Source organism: Athene noctua, chromosome 7 (assembly GCF_965140245.1).
Source record: "Athene noctua chromosome 7, bAthNoc1.hap1.1, whole genome shotgun sequence".
NCBI lineage: Eukaryota > Metazoa > Chordata > Aves > Strigiformes > Strigidae > Athene > Athene noctua.
This window is the reverse complement of record NC_134043.1, coordinates 14,393,520-14,417,544: the sequence shown is the minus strand read 5'-3', so window position 1 is coordinate 14,417,544 and position 24,025 is coordinate 14,393,520. Positions and strand designations below refer to the sequence as shown.

Below are 24,025 nucleotides of genomic sequence, written 5' to 3'. Positions count from 1 at the left end.
TCACTGAATTGTTCTTCAAATCTGTTCATAACTCAAAACAATTGTTTAGATTTTTTTTTATTATTATTTTTAAAAACCCTCTTTAAATGTCTACATTTGAGAAGAAAATCCCTCTGCCATTCATGCATTTCAGTGTTCAGAGACTGAATGGTAATTAAAGACAATGAGTTCATTGAGGTAGTTAAGGCTGATCGATTTGGTCTCTTGTATATGTGATTTATGATACAACAACGCGCCTCAGACAAGATTACCAAGGAATGCTACATCCTTTTGCTTTTATTCTATGGACTGAATTAGACTGTGGGCATTCCAAATGCATGCAAGCTTTCCTTTTTTTTCAGAGACATTTTAAAATGGCTCGCTTCAAGTGGCAGCACTTTCGGTCCGTGCCCAGCCAAAAATGATGTGGTTTGTTTTGTATCTAAATAGTTGCCATTAGCTGGAGTAATTCCATTCATTATTTCATGCAGGCCACCACAGAGCTTTCAGATGGCAGCAGCTTTTAGTCACTCACTTGGGCCTGGGATGAATTCTCATTAACTGCCACAGTTATGGAGAAATACTGTAAGCACATCCACAAATGGTCTTCTCTTCCTCTGTGCTAAGGTGACTGTGTTGGACGAAAAGGTGCCAGGAAAATGGGAGTGAAACCACGTGAGGTGCTCCGAGACCCCTGTTAAGCGTAGTTGATAGCACTGGTTAAGTTTTGGAAGGGAAGATGACCCAGGTAATGTGGTACGGTGCTATGAGCAAGGGTTGTGTGCCTCAGCCCTGGATACTGTTTTTGGGAGAGAACCTGAAAATACGGGTCATGCGTGCCCAGAAGGGACTGAGGTTGCCAGGCGCTCTGGCTGGTGAGCAGCTGTGGGATGCGCCACTTTAACCCAGACCCCTTCCCTTCCACCTTGAGCTCGCTCTTGTTTTTTAAAGACCTGGGAATGGGTCAGCAAGGGGAGAAACAGCCTCCAGCGGCTTTAGCGAGCCTGTCGCGGCCCAGAGCCCCACTGTCAGGGTTGGAGCTCTTTCCTCTTCCGCAGTGTTACCGGGGCTCTGCTGTGGCTCAGCCTCCTGCGAGCAAGCCCTGAGTCTGCGACTCCAGGCACAGCCCATCCCTGAGCTCCTGCACGCTCGTGTCCTGTACGGCAGCTGGGGAGCAGCGGGGCCCCCCGGCATCGGGCACTCCGAGGGGTTTGGGATGGCTTGGGCGCGGGAGCTGGTGCGGTGCCGAAGGCGCTGGTGCAGCCACCTGACTTGGCAGGCCGGCACGGGCGCGGGGAGGCAGCGGGGGAGATGGGCACGTTCTGCAAGCTGCTTTTTCCTCCCCGTGCCAAGCCATCGCCTTTGGGCTGGCTCGTGTCCTGCCTGCATTGGCTCCGAGTAAATGTTAAACCCTTCGTTGGGCTGCCAAAGGGAAGAGGGTTTGGGGGGGAGGGAGGAAAGGAATGGCAGAGGCTGCTGGATGGCATTTTCCTGGGGCTCTTGCACATCCCCAGGATACCTGTACCTGCCAGGAGGCCTTCGCGTGACTTGGAAAATCACTTGTGTATTGTTGCCCTTTCCAGTTAAATTTCCTTCCCTTGTCAATCCTAGATAAAAGTGTTACGGCAGCTCCCTGGATAATGCCAAAACAGACATGTCAGCCAGCAAAAGAAAAACATGCTGCCGATTTAAGGTTGCAGTGCTCTGTACATGCTCTGCTCAGTCGCTGTATCAAAGTTCTTTCCGAACATACCTCCTCAAACTGGGCAATTCCCGGGGCTTGGAGGAGAGATTCAAAGACTGGGCAGCCCTCGAGGCTGGCCGAAGTGCCATGAGATGACTGGGGCTTGCAGGAGCATGTTCCTTGTTCAGAAAGGTAAGTTCTTTGTCCAATTTGAAAATGTATTTTAAATCATGAAAGCTCAGAAAACAAGCACAAACTGATGTGAAATGCAGCAGGCTTTATTTATATGGCAGCACACAATCCCCTCTGTTTCCAAAGGTCACAGAAAGTCCAAATAACTCTTAAGTAGCTTTTTGCAAACTCATTTCTAATTTTCCTGTTGAATTCATGTGACAGCTACTTGTGAAGAGATGAGTATGTGTAAATACTCTCACTTAAAATTCGTTATTCCCATGAAGCTTTTGAATGATCTTTTCAAATATTCAGAAGTATTAAATTACACTTTCTGTGTAATTTAAATCAAACATCAGCAGCTTTTTACAAACAGCTGAAGTTCAGTCAGAAGGCCAGTATCTTAGTAACTTCTATGGAAATAAATGCTTGAAACACTGGATATTATCTTTCTAAAAAAGCACTTCTTGTTTTCAACAAAGAAAAACAAACCATACACGAACTCAGGATTTACTAGTATAGAGGCTAAATGCGTGACAAATACTACATATGTTGACAAAACAGAGAGAGAGGGAGTCAGAAAAGCAGAAATCCCTTTGAGGCTAAAATCTGAGTTACGGGTCAGAACAGCTTACATTTTGTGCTTTTCCTGTCAAGACTTTTTTTTTTTTTTTCTCCCCCACCCCTCGCCCAATAGAAAGTCAAACCCTTTTGATCCTGTGCTCAGTCATTAAACCTTGTATTTGCTGGGCAACTATTTTGTTCTTCTGGGTGTAATGCACTTCCTCTGGTCTAAATGCTGCACAGGAGTTTCAGGGAGGACTCATGGTTTCACTTCCTCAAGGTTAGATGCAATCCTTGAATATTTTCTAGATTTCGCTTGCTAATTTTGTCTGTGGAGCTTATTCTTTGTTATAGGCCATCTCATGTTGCAAATATATTGTGCAAAGAACACTCAAGAAAACAAAATCTTAAAAATCTTAGAAAATCTTGCTATTAATATTCATCACATCCCTCAAATGTGACCATAATGTGCACAAACTTGATTCAAACACAGTTTTATGGGTACATTTTTATTTCTTAGTCCAGTGCAAAATGAGCAAGCTTTGCAGCTGAAATGGAGCAATTACTTGTAGTTCTGAATTTCAAGGCAGCATCAGCCACTGCAATTTGAAAGGATATTAACTGACCAGAAAAAAAGTAACAAGAGCAGCATTCCAACAATGTCCTCTCAAAAACTGCAACTTACATGCAAGCTGTGACTTAAATATCTGTTGGGTTTTGTTCACATTGTAAAAAAATCTAGTCACAGCAAGTATGAGAAGGTTTAATTTATTTTTTTTTTCCCCAGTGTGCTGATGGGAAACTGAAGACAGTTGCAAGCAGTTGGTTTACCACCTACTGGCACACTGGTGGGAATTTATTCTTTCACTTTGCAGTCAAAGCGATCACAAGCTCTCAAACTCCATTTGCCAGAATGAGATCTCAGAGAAGCTGGACAAAGGTTTACCCCCGATGAGCAGCAGCACATTGGTGCCACTGCCAACCTCATCTGCTGCGGTCGCGTGCGGACAGTTGGTTCCCTCCTCTCCTCCCACAACCTGAGCAGCAGCAAAAGTCTCTTCTTCTGAAGAGACAAACAGATGGAGAGACTTGTCCTTTGACAAAACGCTTGTTGCTCCGCTTGGGTCTAGTTGTGCCTCTGAAGCGGTTTGAAATGCACAAAAGCCCCCTGGCTCCGGAGGCAAGCTAAAGGTTTTCATTTCAATTGCATGGCTTTCCTCGTTGCTGAAGGCTTGGTACGCGGGCTGCTGACGGAAGTAGTTGCAAAAGTGAGTGTGCTTCGGGATGGTCACCAGCTGGTGGTGGTCCTTCTGCTTGCTCTTCCAGCGGCTGGGGAATGTATTGCTGAGATCTGAGGTACTCTGGAAATCAACACCAATTCCTAAAATGCAGTGATACATTTTAGGAGAAAAGTTTGCCTTTGTAGTACTACTAAGCTTCTTCCACGTCTGCGTATGGAAATGATACTTCCAGAGGTCATCAGTAGGACTGGAATTTGAAATCCCTCCACCAAAAATCAGCATAGAGTCTTTGAAGACTACTGAAGCGTGACCTACCGCTGGAGGAGGTCCTTGGCTGAATGTAAGAGAAATCAGGGGTTAAGGGGAGACCAACAAGAAGCTAATGCTGATTTTAGCCCTTACTTTTCTTTTGACCTAAAAGAATGACTGCTGAACAGCTGCACTGGGACATCACGATTACACCACTGACGGCTGTATCAACGTGCTGCAACAGTTCTCCCAAGCAAAGCCAACCAGAATCCAGGGATGGCAGCAGCACTCTGTCTTGATCTGAACAATTCCTACAGTTGCCAAAAGGGCAACATCTCCCTCTCTGCCTGCACGCAGTATCACATGGTAAGATTGATTCTCTCTTTCTCTGTTAATTCAGTGTAACAAACAGTACAGTTTACCTTGTTCTGATGTTGGCCCAGCTGCTGCTTACAAAGTCCCACTTCCATAAGTCCTTCTGTTCACTCAGCCCCATCAGTCCTCCAAAGAGGTACATGCCTGTATGATAAACCACTGCTGAATGGCCGTGCCGAGGTCCGGGGCCAGCACTGTGAGATGGGGTGGAAACACACAACCATTTTCTTGTATCTGGAAGCAAAATATTAATTTATAGATGTACTAAATTTACCTTAGTATTTGAGAAGGGATTTATTTCAAGAACAAAGTAACTATTCTGTTGGAGAAAAAGGGTTTCTGCTCTAAGTTTATTATAATAAAAGTTAACAGCTTAAATTCTGATACTGAAAAAGCGCATATAAAAAATCAGTTTTGAAATAAACTTTTAATGAAAATGTCAGATGCTGTATGACAGATGCCATGGAAATTTTATTTACAGAGCAATTTTTCCTACGGCTTTGTTAATTCATTAACTCTGACACTGAAAGATAATTTCCTGGCTATAAGAGGGAAAAATCAGTCAACAAAAACATTCCTTCATTAATGTCTGTGCTTATTCTCCCTGTGAGGGAATGAAGGATGAGATAAACCCATCATTCATTTCAAAATAGTGACTGAATGGGCACCAGATAACAAAAGCTATCCATTTAGGAAGTCTCTGGGAATCATGGGGTTTGCAACCACCAGATTAGTGATGAATATGCTAATGAAACCATCTCCTGTCAGGTTTGGCTCCCCATGGTCAGTTCTAGATTTGAGATTCAAAAGATGGCATTAATAGGATGAAGTCAGGGTCCCTGCTGCATCTGAAAGTTTCTGGTAATCCTTGAAGAATTTAGTGAACAGTAAACAGAACGTTCTCCCCGATTTTCAGCTCTAAAACTGACAAATACTGCAAAGCTTCTTCCACTATAATACAGTATCATTCATTTCAGCTGGGTATTAATTTAATTGACAGAATTCATAATTAAATGTTGCCAAACAGAAGCCAAAACTAACTTAGAACATTTTTGTTGATAAGAATTTTCTTAACAGAGCAAGCCATGCTTTTCTGCAGCAGTCATTGTTTCACACTGGATCAAAACCTTATCGTGATTTTTAATTTACCAAAATGGAAAGTCCAAAATTCCTGTGAAATGCCTCTGATGCCAAAGTATCCCCCGTAGATGTACATGCTGGAATGGTACACTACTGCACTGTGACCTTTTCTGTTAGTTGGTGCCGAGCTCTAAAACAGTTTAATAATAAGACAAAAAACTGTTAACAGAACAAGTCCTACTAGTAGCAGTGTCTATCTTGGGAATGCCCAGGTAATGAAAACCATGGCTTTGGGTTGTGTTAAACTTCTTTGAAAATACAGAAGAAACCCACCCCTGAATGCTTGTATGGAGGCAAATACAAACCATTCTCAACTCCAAGCAACCTTCCCTTTTTAAGCCCACCTCAGTATCACAGGCCTGCAGCCTCCCCCTCTCTGCACTCCCCTCAGTAGTGCTGCTTTCACAACTGCTGCTGGGTGTAGTGTCAGCACACGCTGTAAATTTATCGGGCAACTCTTGGGAATACAGCGGGGGGATGCAGCCCTTTCCACCATCGAGCGCAGCCTTTCCACACTGAGGAAACTTTAGTCCCAAGAGTAGCTCTCACTTGCTTCCCCTGGCGTGGATTTGACCCACCACAAGTCCTAGGCTACGCCCAGACCCTCTGCAGGAAACCAGGTGGTTCCCACTGCGTCCACAGCAGTTCTCAGCGCTGCCGAGACTCCTAGATGCAAACCTGGGGAGGCCCAGCTAAACAAAATGTAAGGCAAGTGTCCGGTTTTGTTCTTCTTTTGGTTGTTTCTTTGTAAACAGCCCATTTTTGGGGACAGGGGAGCCACCTTCTCTATATTCAGTTTAGGATCATTACAAGAAACCATTTACTCCTATACGTAAGAAGGAGTTGATACATAATTCCATCATATTTATTGTACATGCACAAAGTTTCATCCACCATATAACGCTTTTTTCCCCCACAAATGACCCTGCAGTCCCAAACACTCTTGACTCCTCCACCAAACACAGATAACCACAGCAGTGACCGTGTCACATCTTAACAATTTTTTTATGCAATTTCATAGTGTAGTAACATTGTAAGGATGAAGTTTCAATAGCAAAAATGAGTCATTCTTTACATGTAGTGATATAAAACCAATCTCATAAGACCAAGACACAAATGCTTCCACTGAGGTTTCATTTAGAAGTGGCAGTAACTTGGTGAGTCCACGTGTTCAGACTGAAGAAATGAAAAATGTTGCAGCACTTCACATTTCAAAATTTATTAGTGTGACTGCCAATCTGTTTTCACAACCCTACTTTTAACAGCACAGGCTTCATGTATGGTTGCAATATTCCATTTAAAATTAGTTTTCTTGATAAGTATTTCAGAAAAACAGAAGCAGTAGTAGAGGAGAGGACTTAACTTTTTATATAGCACTTAAAATTTAAGAGCAGTATTTTTAAACACTGTTTTAAAGAAGGAAAAAGCCTTAGTTATTGAAAGTGCAAAGAAATAAAGTATAGCCACATGTCTCTGAAGAGATGAGATTGGAACTGTTTGGGGGAACATATTTCAAAGCAATCTGTTTAATCAACAAAGCAACAGGCATTTGATTCACACATTCACCACTTCCTGGCTCCTTACCTCAGTCTCTGCTGGTACGTTACGGCACTCTGTCCATCTTGCAGAATCTAGGGGATTGTTTTAATAAAGCGCAGTTTATATCCCAGACCACAAGAGGACACTCCTCCAACATTAATTTTTCAAATTACAGATCTAATTTTCAAGTAAGTCTCATCCTGGTGTTTTCCACTGACAAGGATGAAGAAATCTGCTTCCCACTAAGACAGCAGTAACAAGAGACTTACATGAGACATAGTTTAAATAGTTTTTCTGTATCCTTATCTGATACTGAATCACGGAGTTACCATACTGTATTTCCTGTTTCCTAAGGCTAAATTTCACAGTGCAGAAATAATCTGTGATTTTCAGCATTTTCTGAACTTGCAGAATACCCAGATTTACCGATGGATGTATGGCTCCTTTTACTTATTATGTAAATCTTATGACAACAGCCTTATTTTTCTTGTTCCTTTTCACAGATCCCGTAAAAGTAGTCTTCAAATAACAGTCACAAATCACTACAATCACCATGAAGGAGAGGAAATATCAGATACCCAATGCCAGAGGTAGAATGAGAAAGCCATGCAAGCTTAGATTACTAAAAACTATACATGCCAGGAAAGATTTTAAATAATGACTATGAAAAAACTATACAGGCAACATTTGAATAACTCGTTTCAAATTTTCACTGGTAAGTACTGTGAGCAGTTAAGATGCCTCCTCCTATGAAACATCTTCTATCTGAGAATCTCTGTTCTGTCAGCAGGTATTTCAGACAAATGGTGGAAAACAAAGAAAGGATTAAAAAAACCCGATTGACTTAAGGTTACATAGTGAAGTAGCAAAAGAAGCCAGGAAACTTAAATCTTGGTCTTGCCACAAGATTTACTAGCTCAAAAAGAAATCACTCTCTCTCTCTCTCTCTCCTCCATCTGACATCAGAATAAGCAGCCATTACTACACACAGTATTTCCAAAGGGAGAATATATAGCGTATGACACTGCTATTAAATTCAAATGTTGCACTGCTTTTATTAGAATACACATTTAAAAGATCCCAAATGTTTGTTCTTAGGAAAAAAAAAAAAAAAAAAAAACCTGTTATGAAATGCTAATGTTAATTTCCCACCTTCTTATTTAATTATACTTGTTTTTTCCTTTTCCATCATTGCTGTTGCCAGCTTATGTATTTCTTTGGTAAAAATACAAAATGAGATATACTTCACTTATCTACTTTTTTCCATAATAAAACAATGAGCTTGGTTTTAAAAATTTATGTAACATGAGGAAAAAGCTTTAAATATTATACATAATAATTATTGGGTTTTATGATCAAATAGTAAATTATGGGGGGGAGGAATGGAAATTCTGAGACCTTAAAATACATAAAACTTTCCCATAATACTTCCTAATTAAAGTAAGAGCTGACTCTCTGATAGCTTAACAGCCTAATTTGGGGGGTAAAGTATGCATGGTTTTGCACACATTATTTCTTGTAAAGCCTAGGGAAGGCTAGGTTAAAAGCAGCAGAAAACAGTTTGGTTCTTATTAGTAGTAGTACCTATGGACTTTGAATGTCCCATGGAAAAGATGGGCTATTGTGTATCATACCAATGTCATATATCCAGAGAGGAGTTTTTGTTTGCGTGAAAGCAGAATCCACCATCCCACCAAAAATATACAGGGTCCCCTGCAAAATGCAAAAATATTTGTCATGTACAGGTAGGCATATAGCACAAAAATAATTTTTAAGATGATTCTTAAATGAAAAGGCTGCCATCAACAAAATAAAATTAAGGATAATGGGTATGATGATCTATGAACAATTCAAGAGGCAATCACAAAAAGCCACCAACATTTAATCATGTCTTTATCCTCTCCCAGTAGGAAACCCCAATGAACATCCTGCTATTTTAACGGGGACGGCATTCCAGAACCACTCACTTCCTTGTCAATCTGGGACAGCTTGAGGGATGCGGATCTGGAGCTCTCAGAGGCATTTCTCAGGTAATATTAGATTATGCATGTTTATAGAAATATTGCATTGCATTGCAGGTCCTGATAGCCTAAATTCTGTTTCCCCCTCACAGGCAAAGCTGTAATTCTTATTTGCCTTCACTCCCCCGTCCCTCTTCTATGCAAGTTCTTAAGTGAATGTTTTTATGCTGTAGCTTATCATGCAAATGAATTCAGAGCAACTGTTACAACTATACAACTAAGTCAAAGAATGTGCTGCCAAGGTCTTTATTTTGTATTACTATTATGTACTGAGCATTGACTGAGGAAAGCGGGGAGCTGCACGCTGGTGCAAAGCTAAACTACTGTTACTTTATTCAGAATGATTCCAAAACATTGGTACAGCTACATCCAGAATTGCACTGACATAGAAGTATTTTCTGGGTATAATATTTCAGTATATAATAATCTATGGCATTTCATTTCTTTGGATAATACGAAATAAAATGTCAGGGTATGGACAACATAAATCTTGGTCCACTACCTTATAAGCCACCATTGAATGTTCTTCCAGTTCTTCTGGACCATCTCCTGAGCAATCCAGCATTTCCCATTCATTTTTCACTATAAACCAAAGTTGAAGTTAAAATAGCAGTGCGCTCAACACATCAATGTTAGGGAAAAGGTGAAAAGATCAGCTTTGAATTTCCTCTGTGAAATCAGGAACATCTTTCCTCTGTGTTAGTTCAGAAGACTAAGGCGCTTCCCCCAAAAGTAAACATGTACATTTTTCTATTTAGTAAACTTAAATGTAACAGAAATTGATCGTTATTGCTTTTATGTTAATGCTATACTGTTACTTATATCAAAATGCAACTATTCTATGAGCGAGAATGCCAGCACAAATCAGTTTTACTCCAGTGACAACAATGGAACAGGGAACACCATACATTAACTCAAAAAATATAAAGGGTCACATCTGATAGTGCATAGGTATTGTATTCCTGTGTTCCCTTTGTGTACTTTTACATGCATAAACTATTCCCATGTTCAGGAGTCAAGAAGGCTGTGTGTTTGATACCCCTTCTAGAACTAGAATATTTTAAATGATTCAGTATTTCTGGTCGAAGGGGAAAATAAAAAAAAAAAAAAAGAACTGAACTGAAATTTAAACTTTCTAGGACATCTGCAACAGGAACAAGCACACACCATTTGCCCATGTGAACAAAATGCAGTTTATCCATTGTTTCGACAGGAATAATCTGCTAACTACAGAGTATCTCTATTTCATGATGACTGGATGCAGAATCTCTTTAATCTCTTTAATCCTGACATATAAATGAAGGGGCAAACTTACCTATGTTGTATCGCCAAAAATCCCTAAGACTGGTGGTGTTCCTCCCTCCATAGAGATAAACAAATCCTCTGCAAATAATGCAAGTGTGTTTATATCGATCACAGGGAGAGGGCTTCTTTTGGGGTGCAGATTTCCAATCACAATGTGCAGTTTTTCCTTTCATGCTGACAACTAGGATCTTATCCAAATATCAATTTGCAAAGGACAGCTATGCGAGGGGAGTGTCCCAAAAACATCAGGGATGGGGCTTAAATCCTGCTTGGTCTGCAAAAAGGAAAAAAAAAAAAAAGTTTCAGGTTAGAAAAGAAAAAAGGATAGAAAAAAAGAAAAATCTCCGCCTTACGATAAAAAGTTTTGTTTTCATTCCCATCAAAAGCAACCTGATGATTCTGGCCATCTAACCCTAACTTAAGCATTTGAAATGCTGAATCCCAGAGTCTTCTATCAGTGAGACTGGGACAGGAACATTCCTGGAGCTGAAAGTTTTCCAGTGAATGTCAGCAAGCTGAAGTGATAAACTCCAATACCCTATTTGCAATATGGTAGAAACCAAGGCTTGGGTCTCTTTTCACTACTAAAAAGTACTTAAAACAAACCTGTACTTAAAAACAAAATTTGTAAAGAGTTAATATTATAGATGAAAGTAAAAGTAATGCATTAACAGTTGTCCAGAATTTATTTAGACTTTCATCTGTAACCAGCTGAACTTAAGATGCATGTGGAAAAAATGCCACAAGATGTCACTGTGTTCTGCGAAGACAGAAGTACCAGGAGCAACATTCCTCTATATTACATTCCTCTTTATCATGGCCACTGCTTTGAAGCAGTTTATTTCCCGAAGCACAAGAAAAATAAAAAAAATAAGCATTAGAACAAATTCTGAGATTTGTGTTGGTAACTTGTCTGAGGTGACACATGTCACCAAATGAGGTGACAAAGTCTCCCAAATCAAAGACTATTTCAGTGAAAGCCAGATTCCAGCTATACTGAGGACCTAGGATGGAAATGAACAGGTAACAAGCTGTTGTACGGACACACTCTTAAATACTGCGAAGTTATGCCTGTTCTTGCAGAGTTACAATGTTTTCCACACTTAATTTCTCTAGTTTAAGTATGCATATATTTAGCATCCCAGTGGATAAAGTCATATAAGTCTCCGCTCAACATAATGATCATGCAGCCAATCCATTCTTTTGAGATTGTTTCCAAGATAAATGTGATAAAAAGCCTATGCTTACTTGGCCCTTTTTTTTTTTTTTTTTTTTTAAATTCAACAGACATACCAAATTTGTTCTGGATGTGCAGCAATAAAATTATGTACATCCACAGAGAACTTCCATGACAGCTGCTGGCCATGGCCTTCCTGGATAAAGCAGTGACAAGGCTGGAAATTTTCCCTCCATCTCTTCAAAAATGGGATGACAGTAACAAAGCTTTTACAAAGCCTGGTCATTTAATGTCACCAGCAGCAGTGTGGGCAGGCACCAGAGCCATTCACCAACTGCCAGCTTAGTGCATTGGCATCTTCAGCCTGTGTGTGTCAAATGCATTTTTCAAAGTAGCCCCTGTGCTACTCAAAGGCTCTCTTCTTTGAAGAGAGGCCTTAGATTAAAAGTTTTGGTTTCCAAAGTTAATTCAGAAGGACGCTGCATAAAATCAGCAATGCTGCTGTCAGAAACCACTTCCAGGTAAAGTTTGAAATGTAATTTGTTTCCCACAAATGGTAAATTAAACTTCCTTTAGGCCAGAACAGTTACTTGCAATAGCAATGACCAGGTTAGGTTAAATGAAGCCCTCTTCTTCAGATCTACATGCAGGTATTTTTACTATGTGCATTTACTATATGCCGCAGTATAACTTAAGACATAAGCTGTGTCTTGAAGTTCATTGTGTAAAACTGTATTTAGCTATATATATGCCAGTGAAGGTCAACATAAGCAGTGTCCACCCTGTGCACAGCTGATTACAGGGTAAGGAGGTATGTACAGAGACCACAAAGTATCTAGATCTCCATCAAAAGTTGCCCTGTTATAAAAACGAAAGAACGATGTTCTCCTGGATTCAGTGATGAACGAGCAGTTTAATACAAAAGGAAAAAAAAATACCAGAAAAGATTTTCTGGACATATAAAAGCAGCTGATGTAGCCATAAACATGCGGAGTAATAGTGGCCAGCTACATAACCCCGTATTTCTTTTTCTATATGCTTCCTTTTTATTTTCCATCAGAATCCTTCATGTCTTCTGTTTCAGTGCTGCACTGGAAGCAACATTTTCGTTTCACAGTTTTCAGTACTCTGCCTCTATGCCAACATCCCTTGTTTGGAGAGGTTTATCTATCAAGCAGCACAAAAGCATCCCCCCTTCAAACGTCTCCTGTGTTCAAGGATTCCCTTGTTTTCAAAAGCCTCGATTTGTCCCAGGCAAATTCCCGAGCTATCCTTCCCTCCACCCGTGAACAGCGAGGTTCCTCACTGTCCCCTCACACCACCTCCCTCCTCAAGGCCTAGCAGATGAGCCCTGGCAGAGCTCGGGTTTGCTGCTCCACCAGGTGTAGAGGCAGGGTGTGTATCCAGAACTCAGCCGCTCCAGTCCGCAGCCTGCCGCACTGCCTGCAGCGCCCGTTCCCACACGGCCCCGGCTGTAGGAGGCACCTGTCAGCAAAGTGCCAGTGTACAATCTGGGAGGAAAGGAGGCCTTTATACCTTAAATTACCATTTACGCAGGTAGACTATCTGGAGTGATCTGGAAATCCTGACCACTCAGGATTAGCTCAGGCATAGATGTCTTCAAGTACTCCCTGTGTGCTGCTTTGAAAGCTAGCTCAGAGCCAGAATAGCAGTAGCCTCCTATACTGGTAGAAAATGAAGACTGGTGCCTACTCAGCTCCCACTTTAAAATCAGACTGGCTCCGTCAAGCTTGTGCTGAGCTGGTGACAGAAAGCCTAGCAGACCTTGGGCCAGGACCACACGCAGTATAAAGTGCTTTTTGCAGCATGCCTATTAGCCCAGGTCCGTGTATTTTCTGGGGTATCGCCACTGCTAATGTCCTAAAAATACCAAGTGATCTGTAGCCCAGTATCTCTCTGATATTACTGGTGTCTCTCTCTGTTAAATGTAAAGGAAGTTAGGACACAGCCTTTATAAAATAGGAACAGCTTAACATTTACTTAGATTCCTGAAATCACAATAGATGCAATGAGACAACATGCTACAGTGAGATGCCTCAGATATTAAATATCCTGTCTGCAAAAGGTTTAAGACTATATTTTCACTATATCTGAAATCTGTACTTATCAGTATTTATTCCCGAAGGAAATGAGCCTAGGAAGCGTTTACATGATGAATCCTTACTGCATCCCTCTCTTCAGGTTCTTACAGAGAAGTCCAGGGGAAGTTGCACGTGATTTGAGGAAAAACACAGATTACAGTAAAACAAGCTACAGAAGATACGGTCATATTTCATATTTTTTTTATATTTCATATTAATCTAAAATGCATGTATCTAATTTAATTTATCATCCAATTTATCTCCAAAATTTACCATTTGTAAGACTGGAATATATTCAGTGACAAAAACATGCTAGAGAATCTCTTGCAGCATATTCTGACAAGACTAACTATTCAAATTGTGTTAATCTTTTTTATGCAAAACAGTATTGTAAGCTACTACTGTAGAAAACTGAAGTATATTCTTCGTACATTTTCTCTGAAAGAATACAAGATTGGCAGCATTTACAAAGGGGTGCATTTCTCTATTCCAGGGGAATTAGCAGCTATGAAGTAGTAATGCATTATAGGTGTATAAATCCATAATACTTTATGGCATGCCATCGAAAAGGCAAAAGCAGCTGAAGTCATGAAACACAGATTCTCTCCCTAACTCTGCCAAGCTTCTGTGTAACCACAGCCAATTCATTTACTTACTTCCACAGTTAAATGGGTACAAAGACACCTCCTTAGTAAAATGCTTCAAAGTTGCTGATGCGGTGCTGTGTGAGAGTGTCAAGGTATTACTACTATTGATATAATTTAATGTGAAAAAGGTGATAGAACTCTACTATTAATACTTCACAAAGGTAAAATAGGATTTTCCCCTTGAGTTTTCTTTTTGTTTTTCCCCAGCTATAAAACTGGTTATTCCTCTACGTATTTCTGTTTGTTATTTTTCCTACAAACCTTGCCTCCTATTATACAAACATTCACAAAAGAAGACAGCCCTGATTTCATATAGTAGATTAGCAACAAAATCCTGTCCACTTGCTCATCTACCCTAGCAGAACTCTGTGTAGGGCAGGCCAGCAGGAGGGATGACAAAAACCAATCTGGGATTAACTGAATGGGTGTTTCCTCCCAGTCACACCTTCTGAGCATCAACTGACCCTTGTGAATCACGGCCATTTATTCACTCATAAAGCATTCTTGGAAGCAGACCTGCAATCCCTTAAACAGATCAGTTAACAGACTGCTTCATTTCAGAGTTGGGAAAAAACACATTCAAAATTAATCTTGAATCTTGCCTTTCATCACTGGTATTTTAAATTATGAACTTGACTCCTGGATTGCCCTTCTATAGAACCAGACACCAAAATTCATCCACTGTCTACTTACCAGTCCTGTTTCCAAAGAAAAACTGCTACTCTTCTGAGAAGAACGTCACCGAGCAACATCCTCTGTCATGCAACACTGACCTCAGCTTCAACTTGGTATAAGCAACATCAATGATCCAATAGGAAGCTCTAACTTCAGCAGAAAAAAAAAACAAAACAAAAACAAAACAAAAACCACAAAAAAAAAAAAAACACCACAGAAAGAAAACTCAGAACACTTTTATCCAACTTTTTTTTTTTTTTCAAAAACAGCTGTAGCATACAAAAAAAATGGCTGCTGCTCTCCAAACTCTTCTGCCATTTCATTCTAAAAATAGTTCCTGTGCAATCAATCCCAATTGTTAAACTGCTGGAGGAGCTGTGAGACGAGGAGCTAAAGAGCTGCAATTAACACGGTAACTATAGCACAGAGTGCTTATCAATTAATGGCGACACACTACTATTTCATAATACAAATAATTCAGGAAATATAGAAAGACAGAATTACTGCAGGAAATGTGGTTTATATGTTCATTATATAATTATATTTCTATTAGATGTGGTTTCTCAGACAAATGACTTAAAGTAATACTTTAAATACTTAAATAGGTCTTCATTAAAGCTTTTTTCTACCTCAGTCCCCCAATTCATTTCCATCTGTTTTCAATATACTCAGAAAAGTTTCAGATTTAAAAGGAATGAGCTTTTTAAAATATAGTAAATAATACAAAAATATTATTTAAAATATAAAATATACAAAATCACTTATATTGGGGGGAAAAAAAAGCAGGAAATCTTATTGTTCTGGTTTGGTTTTTTTGTTAATGCCCAGTTTTCTGAACTCAACCCTCGAACCTTTCTGTGCAGAACACTGTATTTTCCTATTAGACAACTTTACATTTTACTGCTCTTCCAAAATAATAGATCTTCCTGATTCTACTTATTTTAGAAACCTTTGCTGTAGTGGTAGTTTTATTGCAGTGCTTGTTCCAGTGGGACTGCCTGCATGAATAAGGAGGAAACTTTGACTGAAGACTCAAAAGGCAGTTACAAAGTTTTCAAAAAAACCCCTTTGTTTAGAATAGTTTAGAGTGCTGGGCGTTTTTTCAGGATATCACATTTACTTGCAGTGTTTTACTTTGTGTGATAAATTTTAGTATCCTCCGATTTCCCACTTTATTATTTCCAAAATTCATATTGTTATGAACTGTTTCTGGGGTGAGGTTGGTTTGGTTTTGTTATTTTAAAAAAAAAAACAAACAAACACAGGAACTAATCTTCAGAGACGCTCAGCTTCAGAATTTCAACCTGAATGTCCAGAATGGCTGTAATAATGTAGGGTGTCTGTAATATTTCTACATTATTAGAATTCTGAATTGAAATAAGGGCCTTGCTTTTCTGCGTGTTGTAAGACATGCAATTACTACATGAATGAGCTTACAGCTGTAGTCGTCAAGACAAAAGGAAGGAGATGGAAAACGGTATTTCTTCTTACAGGGGGAAGCTGAAGGACAGAAAGGATTTGTGAAATGACAAATCAAAGCAAGGGACACAATGACAGGTACTTTCAAGTAAAACAGTAACATTCCTGTTATCTTTATAAAGATTAGAGTGGACATACTGAAAATTTACAGACAATCTGCAAGGCTTTTATGTTGAATAACTTATTTGAATTTTAACAAGTTTAGGGTAGTATTCTTAAAACATTATCACTGTTATATTTCAGTGCTTCAGAATGCTTTATGTAGTGAACAGGTATTTCAAAGGAGGTAACTCTTCTAAAACAGTCATGTATAATTACAGTTTTAGATACTGTAAACCTATATATGTAACTACTTCTGGAGTGTGCAGTCCTAGACCACCGAGGGCATTGGCACCTTTACTGCAAAACAGATGAGACCATCACGAATCTCTCCTCGTGAGCAGCTGTCTGCCTGTTTCTGGAGTTCTGCAGGTAAGGTATTGCGTTTCTTTAATTCAGGTCACATTAATATGAAAGCTCTAATTTCAAAATTTCAAAATAAACTTATATGTTTGCATAGAATTCCAAAATTAAATTTTCTATTTTAAACTATTTATATTTTCTGTGTGCTAGGTATGTTTCACGTTTTTAAGTAAACAAATACAACTTGGTTTGGAGTAATACAGTAAATATTTCATCTGTTTCCCAAATATGGTGGAGGGGTGTTATCCAGGAAAAAAAAAAAAATCATTATTTAAGACGTTCCTGGGATTGTTACATCTTTATATACACCTCTAGTATATGAATCAGGAAATTATCATTGTCACTGTATTGACATAAGTTTTAAGGTACAGACAAAAAAAAATGCATCTATGTATCTTAATGTCATGGCTTATTTTCCTTAGTAAATTAAAATTTCAGTTGTTGGGTTTTGTTTGGGGTTTGGGTTTGTTTTTCATTTGTTTTTTGTTTTTTAAGAATGGAGCATTTTAATAAATAAAAATTAGAATATATACTTTTGAGTAGTAGATCTCCCCAGGTAATCTGTTAATTATGATTTCCAACACTGTAATTAATCATTTGACTGCAATTCAGTTTTGAATGAAATTTCTGAGAAAGAGCTTCCGAAAATACACATCTGTAAGTGGCATAAGTGCAGCATGTTATGGACATGTAAATCCAGTGCATCAGCCATGCCTGATCAAAAGTTTATGCTGATAATCAGTGTGTATATGGGTCTTATTTATTTTTGGGCCTTAATAGAAGAATTCAGAAGTCTAATCTGCTTTTCAAATCTTATTTAGGGTCTTCTTGGTGACTCCACCCACAGGCATGTCAAGAGCTCAGTCTCTGATCTGGTTTTACAATTTAACTGGGATAGACGCCCTGACTTCAAAGTGTCACTGCAGCAAGATGGCTCTTCAGATGTCAGCTGAGACAAACAGGTAATTTTTCATGTTCTAGATACGGCAGAGGGAAGAAATACAGCTTCTGGTCCTCACACTTGAAGATAAAAGAAATGAGAAACTCCCACCATGTTCCCAGGGCAGTCTAAGATGTATATGGCCTTTTACCCTTTCCTTGGAAGTAATTTATACTGTCACCACTGGAAACAGGTCATTTCAATACATGGGGTCATCACCCCTTTCCCCCTGGAAAGAGCAGCTTTCAGTGTTCCTAGAAGGCATCATTTGGGGATGTCACAAAAACTTACTAGTTGGATTCTTTCAAGATACAGTAGGTAGATACCCTGGAGATTCAGTGTAATAAATCTGTACTTAGGTGTGACTGAATGCATCTTCTTGACAGCTCATGACCGCTGCTGAAGCAACTTCAAAATACTTTCTTTCCTAAGGGAGACTCTACTCGTGCTAATTCACAAAATTTTCTAGGTTAGGAAGAAAGGCTGTGGTTGACAAAGGAGTCAGTGGCTGCCCAGTCTGCCTACTCTCCTCAGGTGTGAATTAGAGTACTATAGTATACACCTGACAGCTGAGAGTGTTTCAGTGAAAAGCTATTAACTTCCATTAAAAAAAAAAAAAAAGCATCCACTGAATTTTACTTATTTGTTTTTTATACCCCCTGACTGAGGAAAAGCAACATCTAATAAAACACTCAGCCACACTTACAACTTAATGCCACACTTCATGGAAGATAGACAATGCATTTTTCTTGTCCCCAAGACATTTGGCCCTTGGATGAACATGGAGCAATGGGATAGGGAAGACATACAAGGTTTTATGAGTATAGCAGAAGCTATAGCTTGAAGAAATATGAGGGAGGAAAGAGAGAGCATTTGGCAATGAGAATAATAAAATGCTCCAGCTGGCAAATATTAAAACAACCAGATATCATGTTAGAATCAGTATGAATTTAGATTACACGGTATGGGAGAAGTCATGAGAGACTTGCGTGAGAAAGAATCAGATGGCACAACTGGAAAGACTGTCAGTAATGACTGGAGGAAAAACTGAGTACAAAAAGGATCTTTTATAGGGAAGATGAATTTACACAGTCAGGTGAAAGATGGTTGCATAAAAACAGATGATACAATTGCATAGCTGGAATAGATTGCACAGAGAGGAATAGCTGGGTTTTAGTCTGGCAAGGAAAACAAAGGTGTCAGGCAGGCAAACAGTAATAACAACCGTGATGGTTTACAATAACCTTGATGCCAACAGTTACTGGGCTGCACCATCAAATGGAAAAAAAACAAACCCACATAATTTCAATATATAAAGGAGACAGAAAGCATATGAGTAACTTTACACATACACATTGTCGCTCCAAATTCAAATGGAATTACTCATGTGAATAAAACTAGTGATATGCATGAGCCTGCACAATGTAGCCTAGATACCAGAGCAAAAGAAGGACCAACTCTTTTGTTAAGAGCCTGAAAAAATGTTTTGCAAGCTGTTTTCATATTCAGGCTCGGAATGACAGGGTCCATTTTTGACTGGAGCCTGGCTTTCTGAAAAATCCTCACTCCCAGCTAACGAGGTCCAGTATTCATCCCAAGCCAGATGCACTGTCTTGGGTTTTGGATGGTTGCATTTCTTTGTTTGTCTTTTTCTCGGTAGAAGGCATTTTGTTGCTTTATGCTCTTTGATTGTGGAAAAGGGGATGAGCAAAAGGAGGGTGGCGAAACCTCCCAAACTGGAAGTGAGGAAACCAGAGCTCCGGCTTCGGCCCTAGCACAGAGCTCCTGCGCAGCGCCGCGGAAGCGGCGGGTCCCCTTTCCCCAGCGCTCTCGGGGCCGCAGAGCGCTGACGCCGCTTCCTTCCTCTCGTGCGCTTTGTTTCTTCCCGCACGTACCTTGGGGCGAAAGCAGGCCGGGGTACAGCGCTGTGCAGCGGGACACCTCCGCGGGCCGTGCGGCTCTGGCGCGGAGCGCTGCCCCGGTGCTGCCCGCGGGGCCGCGCCGGCCTCGCAGCGCCCCGCGCCCTCACCGCCGGCCTCCGGGCGCCGCTCCGGCCGCAGCAGGTGCCGCGGGCGGCCTCGCCTCCGCACCGCCCTCTGCCCCCCGGGGCCGCCGGGCCCCCTCAGCCGGGCCCCGGTCCTGACAGCACGTGGAACAGACAAAAAACCAACCAACCAACAAACACCTAAAAACCCACAAAAAAAAACAAGACGAAAAGAGGAAAAATAAGAGTCTCGTGAGTCAGCACCGGGTCAGAGCAAGCTCAGCCCGGCTGTGCCCGCTGCCCCCCCTCAGGTCTGCCCTCACAGGGGGACGCCGCACCCCCACCCCAGGGACTGAACGGCGACACTCGCACCCGACCCCGGGGGAGGAAGAGGAGGAGGAGGAAGGACACACACACACACACACGACACCCTCCTCCCGCAGCCCCGGGCGGCCGGTGCCGCGGCGGGCGCGATTCCCGCCAGCGCTCAGCCCGGACCGCGGCCCCTCCGCCCGGCGGCCGCCGGGCACCGCGTGAGCCGAGGGGCCTGGCGGGGCCCGTCCCGCTCGGCCGGCAGCACCCGGGGACGACACCCCCTCCCTGGGGCAGCCGCCGGGCGCCTCCGCCCGCCCCCTCCCTCCCCCCGGGCTCCCCCTCACCTCCCGAGGGCGGCGGGCGGGAGGCGCGGGCCCTGCCCCAAGCCTGCGCGGCGGCCCGGCCCGGCCCGGCCCGGCGGGGTGGGCGCGCTGCCGGCTGCCCGCGCCGCGGCTGCCCGTCCTCCCTTGGGTGGGGACAGGCTCCGAGAGGAGCCGGTAGGTATCGCGGCCCCGCGGCGAGCCTGCCGTGACCTGGGGCGGGGGGGGCAGTCCCCGGCCGGCGGCGCTGCCCCGGGCGGAGGGAGGGCCGGGCCGGGCCGGGCGGAGGCGCGGCGGGCTCCCGCGGGCCGGGTCCGTGCCGGGAGGGACGGGCCGTAGCCTTTCCCTGCCGTGACACAGCCCTGCTATTCGCGAGGAATGTACAAAATCTTGTTTCTGGCCCGAACGCAGCCAAAACCAAACTTTTTTTTTCTTTTTTTCTTTTTTTTTTTTTTTCTGTTGTTGTTGGTGGGAATGGGGAGCACGGAGAGCAGTTGTTTGTTTCTGCACTCAGTTCCAAGCCCTTTTAAGTCAGCATTTAGCCCAAAGATCCCTCTCTGTACGCCTTCCCCTGAGCCACAGCCCCAGTGCCTGCTTGGACTTGCATCCCTGCCTTCTTGCTCATAGGATTCAGCTTCCACAGGAGTTGCTTTTTTTCCCCTTTTCTATTTCTCCTTTACAGCTACATAAGGCTTCATAAAACAGTTCGGAATGAAACTCCCTCGCCCACACGTGCCTCTCTTTTCCATGTTGACATGTTTTCCTGCTTTGGGGTGGAGGCTACCCCATTTTCCTTAGTATTGCTCCTAAAAAGGAAAGAGCGTAATTGTTTTTTTCAAGTTACTGTAAGCGAGGCCAATAGATACACCCAGTCCATAGCAACGCAAAGCATGTGGCCTGGACTATATGGATAATATGAATACCTTTAATTATAGTATATTATGCATAATATGCCTGAGGATGGTAGCAATACAGGCTGCTGAATTTCTCATGCTAGGACTTTAGGCGTTACTGAGAGGCCAGTTCAGAACTACAGTGCAAAACTTTCCCCAGACCCTTTTAATTGCCTCCTGCTAGGAATAAAAAAAAAAAAAAAACAAAAACAAAAAAAAAAACCAAAAAACACCAACACAAAAAAACAAACCCAAACCCCAAAACAAACCCACACATTTTTCATAAAAAGAACTCTGAGATCATTAGCTAACATTTGGAAGTCCCTCAAATTAACATGCGTGAAGGACTGTGGCCAAACTCCCACTGGCTCCCATAAAAGCAGTAATCAGTCCTTCAAGCAAGATTCTCTACAAAATAACACCCAGAAGCCCCTGCAGAAGGGATTGCCAATCTCACCATCTGACTAGATTAAAAACAGCAGTAACAATGTGATAATTGACAGGAGAAACTTCCCTGACAAGGAATGAATCAGTGTTTATTTTTAGCCTTTTTCCCAAACGCGTTATTTAAACAAAAGATTAACTAATTATTTCCGTCGTTATATTGTCCACGCTAGAAACAGGAGGTGGCAGATCCTTATGTATCTGCAGGGAGCACTTTGTTTTGGCTCATCCTTTGAGGTCTGCACCCTGGACAAATGTGATTGTGCCAGTTGTCCTTTCATTTCAAGTCCAATCAAATATGAAAAGTATCAAGGTTTCACTAAATTTAGACAACACCCCAATCGATATTTTTAATTTCCTAAATAGCAAGCCACAAAAAAGGTTTCAGAAAATGCAAATTGTGATTTTTCTCTGTACCCCACCTTTGCTCCAAAGCTTCACTTGGACAAGTCAGTATTAATCCTGTCACTGAAACTGCTGCAGCAGCCTTTTGCAATGACAGAGCACTTGCATTCCAAGAAGATAAGGTTGCTCTACCTGTGCACAGAAGCCAGCAATAAAATCTTGTCTAGGAGAAGGCAGCTCACCTGAGAAAAGACTGTCAAAAGATTTGTCCCATTTTATGCAAGGAAATAGTGTCACTCCCCAAAATACCAAATAATATCTATTTTTCTGATAATAAACTTCCGGGTTCTGCTTTGTTTTGAAGAGGGTACTTCGATTTTTTTCTTAAGTTTTGACTGAATTGTGGATTGCAGCATGGGTTTGATTAGCATAAAAGGAATCAAACTTCTCTAAAAATATCTGAGGACAGGTTTTTTTGGCTTACCTGCTACGGAACTAATAAATTTAAATGACCCTTTGTTTCATTTTACCACATATCTGTAATATGAGAATTGCTACAAACATACAAGGAGCTGATTTACTGGTCTCTTACTTCTCATAGCCTCAAAGCAATTGTACGACACTAAATTCATAGGTCAAATCGTATTAGTTGTACTCCTGAAGAATAAGCCTAATTTTCAGCATTCAAGTAATTATTCTTCAATGGAAAATGTTTGTGCAGAATTTCTTTTCCACACTCCTTAATATTTCAGATATTTTTGAATATGACTACTTAGGCTAAGCCAATTCTAGGTAAAATAGTTTATTTGTGCCATTTTAATGCATACCCGATCATTCTTGAACAGAGTGAAATATGAAGTAAAAGAAGTAGATGACCACAGAAATAATGGAAAATTATCGGTTCCTTCATATGCAGCCCACTGGTCTCTTACAGAGGTTAGAGGGAGAAACTCCACTGTTGTATTGCTCATAGGAGCAAGTTGAATCTTTGGTATCTCACCTCACGTGTTACTGCAAGAGATGCATAAAAATAGAATCTTACCTAGAAATAAATGTATCCTTTCTTCTGTTTCTACATCTCCTGAAGAGACTATTGCAGAAATAGCTGAGATGAGGTCTTTACCTTGCAAATATTATCTGTAGTGGTGACCCCACAACCTCAGATAATTTAATTTCTGTATAGAAGTAAGATGAGTGTAGAACACTAACAGGAACATTGTACAAAATTATTTAATCTGTGGGCAATCAGGCCAAACAAATCCATGTATCATTCATAATTGCTGTTATGTGTCTGCATTGCAAGAGATACGGTTAAATACAAAGTAAGACATTGCAGATGGGGGGGAGAGGGTGAGGCAGAGAATAAGGTAGATCAGTAAAATCTGCATGAAATACTTGGGGGTTTAACCATAATTTACTTTATTGGCTACAGGCCAAGTCCGAAAAGTAAGGGTTCAGGGCAGAATTTGAACTCCTAAAACTAAAACAGAGATAGTCAAAAAAAAAAAACCAGTGAGCTGTGTCTGACCTTGCATCATGCCTAAATTCCCAAGGCACCTTACATGTTTTTACATAAGCTACTCTGCTGTATAGAGTCTCTCTGTAATTGCCCAGATCTGCACCTGTTCAACAGGGCTAAGCAGCTTAGCACTCATTCGTATCTCAACTCAGTCAGGAACTAAAAAATGTGTGTTACTCCATTCGAGTTCCCGGAGTGGCTCAGTTCAAGAGGTGATCTTCAAACCCCTCTAATGGATGCCAGTGGGACTGAGTCTTCACAACTGCATCTATATTTTGTTCTCTCTAAAAAGACGTTTTTATGATATACTTGAGCAGGTAAAGCATTTATCCTGGAAGTGGAAGGTCTGAGTTCATGGCCTGTTCTTCACACATCAGAGATATCAGTAGTCACATTGATGTATGGATGCATAACTATTCACCTGAAACCTGCCTCAAAGCTTGATCACTCTCACT

General features: G+C 41.3%; 1 protein-coding gene across 3 annotated transcripts; it reads right to left on the bottom strand.

Annotated features, from left to right (window-relative positions):
• Nucleotides 1-1,925: 1,925 nt before the first annotated feature.
• On the bottom strand, nucleotides 1,926-20,637 carry LOC141962727 (kelch domain-containing protein 1-like). Of its 3 annotated transcripts, none has more exons than XM_074911185.1 (9): nucleotides 20,394-20,637; nucleotides 14,888-15,019; nucleotides 10,279-10,542; nucleotides 9,466-9,545; nucleotides 8,577-8,655; nucleotides 6,988-7,034; nucleotides 5,413-5,533; nucleotides 4,311-4,497; nucleotides 1,926-3,973 (listed from the first exon to the last, which is right to left on the bottom strand). In XM_074911185.1, exons 3-9 carry the CDS (start codon nucleotides 10,439-10,441, stop codon nucleotides 3,283-3,285), a joined length of 1,368 nt encoding a protein of 455 aa, XP_074767286.1. In that variant the 5' UTR covers nucleotides 10,442-10,542; nucleotides 14,888-15,019; nucleotides 20,394-20,637; the 3' UTR covers nucleotides 1,926-3,282. The 3 variants fall into 3 exon arrangements, with proteins under 3 accessions (XP_074767286.1, XP_074767287.1, XP_074767288.1); XM_074911186.1 differs by having other exon boundaries at nucleotides 14,888-15,015; XM_074911187.1 differs by lacking the exon at nucleotides 20,394-20,637 and adding an exon at nucleotides 19,646-19,665.
• Between the last annotated feature and the right edge of the window lie 3,388 nt (nucleotides 20,638-24,025).

What these genes read in the sequence shown, in the direction of transcription:
- LOC141962727 (XM_074911185.1), bottom strand. Translation starts at nt 10,441, where the DNA reads ATGAAAGGAAAAACTGCACATTGTGATTGGAAATCTGCACCCCAAAAG. An exon ending in ATTCAATGGTGGCTTATAAG is followed by an intron (nt 8,656 to 9,465) that starts GTAGTGGACCAA and finishes TGCATTTTGCAG; the next exon opens with GGGACCCTGTATATTTTTGG. An exon ending in TCTCTGGATATATGACATTG is followed by an intron (nt 7,035 to 8,576) that starts GTATGATACACA and finishes ACAATCCCCTAG; the next exon opens with ATTCTGCAAGATGGACAGAG.